The sequence below is a fragment of the Trachemys scripta genome, chromosome 8 (genome assembly GCF_013100865.1).
Source record: "Trachemys scripta elegans isolate TJP31775 chromosome 8, CAS_Tse_1.0, whole genome shotgun sequence".
Lineage (NCBI taxonomy): Eukaryota > Metazoa > Chordata > Testudines > Emydidae > Trachemys > Trachemys scripta.
Genome location: NC_048305.1, coordinates 106,295,020 through 106,304,103, shown reverse-complemented (window position 1 = coordinate 106,304,103; position 9,084 = coordinate 106,295,020). Strand labels below are relative to the sequence as shown.

Below are 9,084 nucleotides of genomic sequence, written 5' to 3'. Positions count from 1 at the left end.
CAATTCTGCAACTCTTCGGTTTGATGTTCAGAAACAAAAATATAGCCGTGGCTACGTGGATTCCTCTGGTGAACAAGAATGCTAGAGAAAGCAGCTTGCTACCAAAAGAACACTGTGCATCCAGATTGGCTTCCGGACTGTTTTTGGCATCTAAAGTTAAAAATACACCATAAACAAAGGTTCCTGTCTCTACACTGCTCTGAAGGCACTGTTTGGGATACAGGCAGGAGGGTTTAGTTATGTCCAAGCAGAATGGGAGGAAAAATCTGAGTTGAAGCCTTCTGACGGGGGAGAAGATAACGCAAACCCCAGAAAAATGTCCCCAGTGCTGGGAGAAAACTACCAATTATAATGAACCCAATTAAGTCAGCACTTGACTGTCATCTTTCCAGTTAATTCACACACACCGCTTATACACAACATGTAAGGACACGGTTGTGTGGCTACATTGTTTGTTATTCTTTTCCTTCATAGTTCACCTAAAAGCAACCTCATTGTCCCTCCTACAATCTCAGGGATGGTAACAACTCATGGTATATTGACACTTTTTTAAAAGTCCAAGTTGTTCTCTCCAGAGAGACTTTAGAGCTTTCCATTGCTCCTGGACCCTGCATTCTCCCCTCCCATTGTACCTGTAGTTTGCTTGCAATGCTGGGGGGGGAGGGGGAAGAGAAGTGATGAGGAGGGGGGAAACGTACTGACAGACTGCTTTTATCTCCACTGAAAGCTCAACACCTGGAAACAGGATGCTACAATCTGCTTCTCCATTCGGCAGAAGGAGTGAGTTTCAGTGTCTGTGTTACACAGGATTCACTGGACAGCCTCTAGAGCATGGTGACAGGCAGAAATGGTGATTTTTTTTTAAGTCATTGTAAGTTTGATATTTTATTTTCCCCTCCCATCTTTAATTCCTCGCCACAGCGTTAGGCTTTTGGGGTCAGTTTAACAGAGGAGATTCAAGAAACATGATGTGCAAAGCTCAGCGTCCATAGGCAGAACATTGTGCTCTATGAAGAACAAAGCCAGTCCTGTACATGTCAAAAGAAGACCTAGAAGGACTCCTCAGTTCGGCTGTAAGGCCTCTCTCTGAGCGGTTTGGGAAGCTGAAAAAAGCTGCAGTTGGACTGTTGTTTCTGCTTGCAAACTGAGGCAGATTGTAAAACACATTATAAACAGTATGAATACATTTCTAAATCCCCATTTCAAGTGCATTTGAATAAGCATTTCCTCCCAACCCTGCTCCTGGACCCCTCAGTGAAGTGACAGGGTACTATACACCTCAGCTCTGATTCACATTTGTGGGGTTGCAGAGGAGGAAAGTTAGGACATTACAAAGTGGCTCTTGCTGGGGGAACAACTCATGAACCTCCTCTAGTCAGCATGACGGCTGTATGCAGGAGGGGAGGCTGCACAGAAAACCAAGGGACGTACTGTGTCCTCAGCCAGTTGTACAGGTGTTCACAAGGCACTGGAACCTTCGGGGGACTAGCATCATTTCAGAGGCCCCAGATTAAATCATGCTGCACTGGAAAGCGGCAGGCTTTCAATCTACCCCCCGCCCTCCCAAAAAAAATCAGGCTCCATGAACACACGGAAAGTCAGATCAGTTAGAATTCAACCCATTCACCCTTGGTAAAGTGTAGTATAGCCCTTCCCCTACTTTAACCCCTCACTCCCCCTCCACAGAGGAAAACCCGAACAACAGTGTGTTTGCTAGCTTGGCTCATCCCATCAAACACGTCTGTACAGGGAGTAAGCAACACACTTTGAAGTGTCTGCGTGTGTAGACTAGTCAATAAGTCTTCTGGAATGTGACAAATGAGGCTAGTTGGTAATGAAGGCTCTCCCCTAGAGGATCAGAGAGAAAGCACTTTCTGAAAGACCCAGGAAATTTGGGCCCAGGAGGGGAGATAGAACTCGGGGTTACAGATACCCAAAGTGACCTCCCTGCACTCCTAGACACACACCTTAACAGACCGGTAAATCTACCCAGCGAAGCACAGCTATTCACCCAACGATTTCAGCAATGAGAGGGAAGCGTCAGGGGAGAGGAACAAAGACCAGACACTGAGACGTGTTAGATATTTCACAGATAAAGCTTTAAATTAACTCACCTACGGGGGTTTGAGCCATCTAGCAAGGGAGCAGCCCTTTGGCCATTCTGCCCCAGCTCTGTTAAACAGAACCAGGCTGACACATTGGGGTGCGGTTACCTGCACTGCCCTTTCGGAGACCCTGCGTTTGATTCCTGGAGCTGATCTCCAGCTAGGAATAGGGCTGAGGGGCAGTGCCTTGAGGGCAGGGATAGGGAGGGACCCGCATTGGTCTGCCCTATTAAAGACTCTGCCAAGAGTCTCATTCTTTCCTCCTCAATGGGACTATCTGCAGGGCTGAGCCCGGAGGAGTGTAAATAGAAGGGTGGGGTGGGGAGTGGGAGAATGAGAGGACACTGCAGAGCTTCAGCTGACTCAACAGTGGGCCGGAGGAAGCAGCAGAGAAAAAACCCAAAACCTAGGCTAACTGGAGAGCCCTGGGTCACAGAATTGCTCCAGTGTAACAAGACAGAGAGTGGATGTGGATGGTGATGTAAGTTGTACACTTCGTAGTCCCTGGTGGAGGGCAGCAGGGAAAGAGGAAGTGGGTATAAAAAGGGGGATGCAGTGCTCCTCCAGTCAGTACTTCACTCCTTTCTCTGGCCTCCTCTGGTGAAATTCCACCCCTGGCAAACCTCCCATTGCCTTCAGTGGGTCAGAATTTTACCCCTATCATGTAAGTTACATTCATTTAGACTCTCTTGGCTCTACTTAGCACCCTCACTTCTGCCCAGCCCAACAACCGGTTTGGAGGCTTCAGACATCCAGCTGTGTACGGGATGCCGAGAAATCAGCAATTCTGTGCCTCCACGCTCTGGGGAAGGATGTTGGGCTCAGGATTTTATTGTAAGCAGAGAGATGATGACGAAAGAGAGGCAGAGAGATAGAGAGAGAGCAGTTTGTTTCCGGTGTGATCCCAGTGAAGAGGGAGCATCTGCAGGGGGTCTTTACACAGGCACTTGCTACCTCTGCCGGGGTGAAACCTACGAGCATCCAACGCAGTCATACATGAAAGAGGTGCAGAGGCTCATGTAATAGGAGGGATATGCCAGCAAGTGACTGACATGAGCAGAGTCCGAGAAGTCCACAGCTCTCACTGCAACATTGTGCTGCCGCCGGGCCTCAATCATGTGCTCTACGTCACTGGCCAGGATGATCCTGTCCCCCTTGGAGTAGAGGTAGAGCTCGGGCCACCTCGAAGGCCCATTCAGCAGGGCATCATAATGGGTCTCATGGAAGAAGCGAGTCACTGGATGCAGCAAGATCCGCAGCACCACCACCAGGATGGCGAAGACAAGCAGGAGGCAATACTTGAGCAGTACGTTAGTCGAGCCCAAGACAGCTGCCAAGGCACGCAGGCTCCCCACCATGTTTCTTCTGCCGGGGGCACTGTCAAAAATGGTGCCCACCACCTTGAGGCTGCTGAATTGCCTGTGCGTGTGGATGAGCTCTAGGATGTAGCGGTAAAGCATGACCCCGCCATTGCTGAACACGTGAAACAGCAGCGGTTTCTTTTCAATTTTATAGTCAAAGAGCAGCTCCAGCAGCTTCCTAGCTGGGGTCCGGAGGGACCTGATGCCAAAGGATTCTGCGAAAAACGTCATCTTCCACGGAGCTGTGTAGCGGATAACTGTGCACCCCTGGGAGGAACAGAGAGACACACCCATCGAGGGCTGCATGTTACAAGCTCCTTCAGGATCCCAATCTGCCACTGTGTTCATAGCACTTGCCCTAAAGGACAGAGCAATGGTCCCTCTTCCTGAATCAGAAATTGGCCAGTGCTGGCTCACCATTCATGTATCTTTAGTAGAACATCATCCACAACATTGGTGAAGGAGGAGGAATTTCCTCCTGTCCCTGGCTGGGATCATTTGGGCACAGTACCATCAGGACCTGGTAATACTTACCCCAGCCAAGATCCCATAGAGAAGCCATTTGTATGGGTGGCCTACATCTAATCCTTTTTTGAAGCTTGCTAACCTCTAGCTATTTGATCAGATCGGGAGGGGTGAGGGAGTGTTGGTCACAGTAGATTCCACTTAACAGCCACCTTGATATTGACAACTTCTGGTTAATAGCAACATTTGGGTGGGAACCAATCCCGTCCCATTGACTTTAATGTTAACAGGATTTGGATATTGGTAATACCATGCTGCTTATTAAACAACATGTTTTAGAAGAAAGACCCCAACTGTAGGCAGGTTTGCAAGGTTGCAGCCAGGGAAGGAAGTGCTGGGACATACCGCCCCTCACTGCAGCCCTGCAAACCTGCCTCCAGCCAGCCCTCACCCTGCCCTTGTGCTTCCTTCTAGGACTGTAGCCCTGTAAACCAGCCTGTGCCCAGGGACAGCACAGGAGGTAAGGGGCTGTGGGCAGGGAAGGAGTGGGGGATGCAGTCCAGATGCCAGAGCTGCACAGTACCTCTACCTGCACCTAGGGAAGGAAGCACTAGGACATGCTGAGCCCCAACCCAGAGGGAGACCAAGGAGAGTCACCATGCAACCCCACAGGCCCCCAGTGCCCGGCTCCCTGTAGAAAGCCCCAGCATCTGGGCTGCAGCCCCCGACCTGTGCTGCCCTGCCTGCACGCAGGCTTGCAGCCAGAGAAGGTCTAGCCCAGTGTTTCATTCCCTGGCTGCAGCCCTGCAAATCTGCTTTCCACTTATTACCAACTGATGGATAAAGGCAGCTTTTGCTGGTAACTGAGGAACTGTTCATAAGCGGAACCACGTACCTAAGAGCTTGGGCCGCTTGGCTATATAGCTTAGACCCCACAGTTAGATATATGCCTTGTGTTACTCCGAGTATTCTCTGTACTAATGGCAGGTTTTAATGATGGCAGGCACCCAGGTGCTGAAGCAATGGGCCCCCACAGAAGTTTCTAAATAAATGTGGGTGAAGCTAGTTGTATAAGCGCTCAATCCATTAGCTCAGCAAAGGCATTTACTGGCATTTCTGCTTGAGAAATGCAGAGAAAAGGCACGAAAACAGCTATGTCCAGAGGGGATTGGGGAGAAGCGAGGAAGAAATCTTCACCTATTCTAGGAGATTTTAAATCATCTGGGTTTTGCATTCATACTTCCTAGGGGAAGGAAGGTCCACCCATATCCCTATTAGAACCCTTCACTTCCCCTGGATTTCCTACCCTCGAGGGTCTGCATCCTGCCTATCATCCCTCTGGCCAAGGAAGACTTGCCAAGAGTCCCATGGCAGCATGTCAAAAACGCTCATTTGCCCAGCAGGGGTGACTGATGGCCGCCGGGCAATAAAAAGTACTGCATTACCCATCTTCTCCCACGGGTTGAGCATACAGCCTTCGCTGGGCTTCCCACCCACACATAGCATGAGGCTGGCAGGGGAGTTGGAGTCTCCCACATGGCATCGCAGAACATAAAGCCATGATAAATTATCAGGTGTACCCTCCCCATTCAGTTTCTGAGTCCATAACCACCCTATGGCTTCAGCTTCTTTTTGAATCTTTACAAACGTTCATTTAAGAGATCTCGGAATTAGGGAAATAAAAACCAATAATAATAAAAACACCAAGGTAACATAACCACTCAAATAACTGCAGCTAAGCACACCAAAAAACAAACCCTCCCGCATCTCATCAAACCTCCAACACCTTATGATTTGAAACTCTCTCTCAAGGTCTGTATAAATATAGCTGGGATAGTGGTTACACTGACCCTACGCAAGCACCACACCCACCGCTAGCATTTATAGTGATCAAGCCCTTAGGAAGTAAAATCCATGGGGCAAAGAGCTGTTTAATTTTTCGAACTGGAGAGCAGCATGTGGCAGGTGCCGCCTAGCTGGGGCATTCAGCCCACAGAGGATAATAGGTACATGACATAAAAGAACTACAACCCTCATAAGGCACCAGGGTACCCCACATGAAAATCAAATGTTCTGGGTTTGGGTGTTTGAGGTAATAAACAACAAATCCACAGAAAGCAGATGCTTTTTGCAAAAAATTAGTCAAAAACCCAATTTTCCATTAAAATTGCAATGGAAATTTTTCTGCCAGACTCAGTTGTGTGGCTTAATCCTTCTAAAGTGCTAAATATTCATGATATAAGGGTCAGAAGGAAGTTCATTCTCCATGGCTCATTCCATCCTTAGAGTCTCCGCTAGGATTGCTTAAAAGGGAACTAGTGACTAAATGAAACGGTGTATTTTCGAATGCAGACACCTGTCTTTCTGGCAATGGGATTGAGACACCAAATGCATTTCATGTAGGATACTGAGCAGTTGCAGAATGCTGTGGCCAGTAGCAACCGAGCTGTTACCAATCCTGAGACATGGAGTCACACGTCATTCTGTACTAGAACACACTTTAATTTATGTATCAGAGGGGTAGCCATGTTGGTCTGGATCTGTAAACAGCAACAAAGAGTCCTGTGGTACCTGATAGACTAACAGATGTATTGGAGCATGAGCTTTTGTGGGTGAATGCCCACTTCGTCAGGCTTGGGTGAATACTCACTTCGTCAGACACAGGGGTATTCACCCACGAAAGCTAATGCTCCAATACATCTGTTAGTCTATCAGGTGCCACAGGACTCTCTGTAGCACTTTAATTTATGGATCTCACATGTCAGGTTAATCATCAACAGTTCAGAGGCTGCCTATGAGGCAGTCATGCTGGGTAGTATTCAAAGGAGAACCTTGGCATCTATCTTTGCAACAAATTTGGATCCAAAACAAAGTCCATGCTCACATAATGGGCCTAAATTCCACTAGGTCCAAAAGCCACACACTTTCCATCATTCCGTGGACCAACAAAGCAAGATATTTTAAAAGGGGACTGATAATGGGACAGACACTGTCAGAAACTTCCACTTCTAGGTCACTATATCAAATCCTGTCCAGATTGGTAATGACTGAACAGTTACCATCTGATGGCTGTTCCATAAATGTGTGAAATGAGTTTAGGGGCATCAAATCAATCCCCAGTAGCTAGGCAACCTGGTCACAAAAGCCACCAATAACCAGCACACTCATTAGTCTCAGAAGAAAGGCCAGATGCTGAATAAGTCATGGTTGAACTTGCCTTTGACCCTTAAAGTTGGCCCTGCCAGCTCTGTACAGACGTATGCAGCTTGCACTCTCACTGCCCATGTTATACATAGTCTGTGGATAAATGGAGGACAAAGATTTACACCGGTTTTCAAATCTTTAAAACTTCAGAAACTTTGAAAAAGGCAAAAAGGAATTCCTTTTATGAAGCACTTCCTGCCTCTTCGTTGTACACACAGTATAACCAGGGTCTTAAAGACAGTGTGCAGAGAATGTCAACATGCTATTTGAAAATGCAAGGAGCTTTCACACAAAAATAAGTCCAGCACTTTCTTCTAGGGCGTCTTTGGAGTCGTAAGAAGGGGTAAGGTCTTTTCACCAGAGTGCAGGGGAGAAAATTCCTCAGGTAGCCTTGCTACAGCTTTATGTTGGCATAGAAAGATGAATGATTTACTCACCTTCTGATGGTAGATGGTGCTGTATTTCACCAGGTGTTTATCACGGCAGCCAGCCCACCCCAGCAGAATTACCACAGGCCGGTTATTTTTGTTTCCCATCTCTGGACTAGTGTCTGAAATAAACCAGATTTTTAAAAAATGAAACTGCCCTTCAGTCCACTAGAGTCAGAGTGAAATTGCAACCTACCTACTTAATAAGGATAGCGATTTTAACCCCACCCAAAGCCTGTACCGCAACTACTGTGCTTATAACTGGATTCCTTCTGTAGCCTATCAGTTTATCATTTAGCTGTTATTGCCGTATTATTTGTGTTACAAAACAATCAAGACTGGGGCCCAATTGTACTGGGCACAGTACAAAAAATAAAATGACAAATCTTGCCCCCAAACAACTTATAGTGTAAAGAAGGACAAAAAGGCTACAGGCCAAGGTAGGACACAAATAAGGGGGTAAAGATGCTAAAAACTAGAAGCTCACATTATAAATGTTTCTAAAATTCAGGTTTCAAAAAAAATCCATTTACCAGTGACAAATGGCAGTTTTCCCATCACTGTACGTGGAGGGAAACAGGCGCCTTGATTTTTGGAGAAGTTTACATTTGCATTAAAAAAAAAGTTTCCAGCTCAGTTAGTTACTTAAGGCTTGTCTACACACGGAGTTAGCTCTGATCCTTTGAAAGTGGGATAAGCTAAACAGAAACAAGGCACTCTTATTCCAAAATAAGAGTGTCCACATGGGGAGTTAATCAGGAATAACTCCATGTGTAGGCAAGCCCAAAGATATTAGTTTTGTCTTATTTTTAAGCCACCCCAATAGTGCTCTTGGCCCTTTCAAAGACATAAAAAGATGTGGTCGCTGTCCCAAAGATTTTCCAATCTAATATCCGATACAGTGGAACGACAGCGACAGACGCCAGCTGGAGAAGGACCTGGGATACGGCAATAAGCTTACAGGGTGACGGTCTGGCCCTGCCACCCATTCTGCCGCGAATAACTGTTTCTGCTTAACACTCCCAGGCACCATGGCGGAAGTGATTTAAAGGAGGCGGGAGCCCTGGGTATCCCCAGCTCCCCTGAAGCCACCAGGGAGCACAGCCCAGTATCCACACAGGATTATTTGCTAACAGGAATGTGAGATAGAAGGATTAAGGGCAAGTCCTGCAATAGCAACACCCCAGCCACTAAGCCCCTCTGGGCTACTAGGGACAACACTGCACAGCCCCTGGGGGCATCAGGCACTCGCACCCCTCCACCCGGGGCATCGGACGCCTGCCTCACCTCACCCCAACCCCTCACCTCTTCCCCCAGGGGATCAGACACCCTCCCCCCACCTCACACCCTGTCCCCCTCCAACCCCCAGGGGCATCAGACACCTGCCTCACCTCACCCTGTCCCCCCCAACCCCCAGGGGCATCAGACACCTGCCTCGCCTCACCCTGTCCCCCCCAACCTCCAGGGGCATCAGACACCCTCCCCCCACCTCACCCTGTCCCCCCCCCCACGGGGGTGGGG

The 9,084-nt window shown here is 48.0% G+C and overlaps 1 protein-coding gene across 1 annotated transcript; it reads right to left on the bottom strand.

Annotated features, from left to right (window-relative positions):
- Window positions 1–2,080: 2,080 nt before the first annotated feature.
- Window positions 2,081–8,856, bottom strand: TMEM53 (transmembrane protein 53). The gene is made up of 3 exons (XM_034779293.1): window positions 8,097–8,856; window positions 7,573–7,685; window positions 2,081–3,733 (listed from the first exon to the last, which is right to left on the bottom strand). The coding sequence occupies exons 1-3, from the start codon at window positions 8,119–8,121 to the stop codon at window positions 3,077–3,079; spliced, it is 795 nt and encodes a 264-aa protein (XP_034635184.1). The 5' UTR covers window positions 8,122–8,856; the 3' UTR covers window positions 2,081–3,076.
- Window positions 8,857–9,084: the final 228 nt, after the last annotated feature.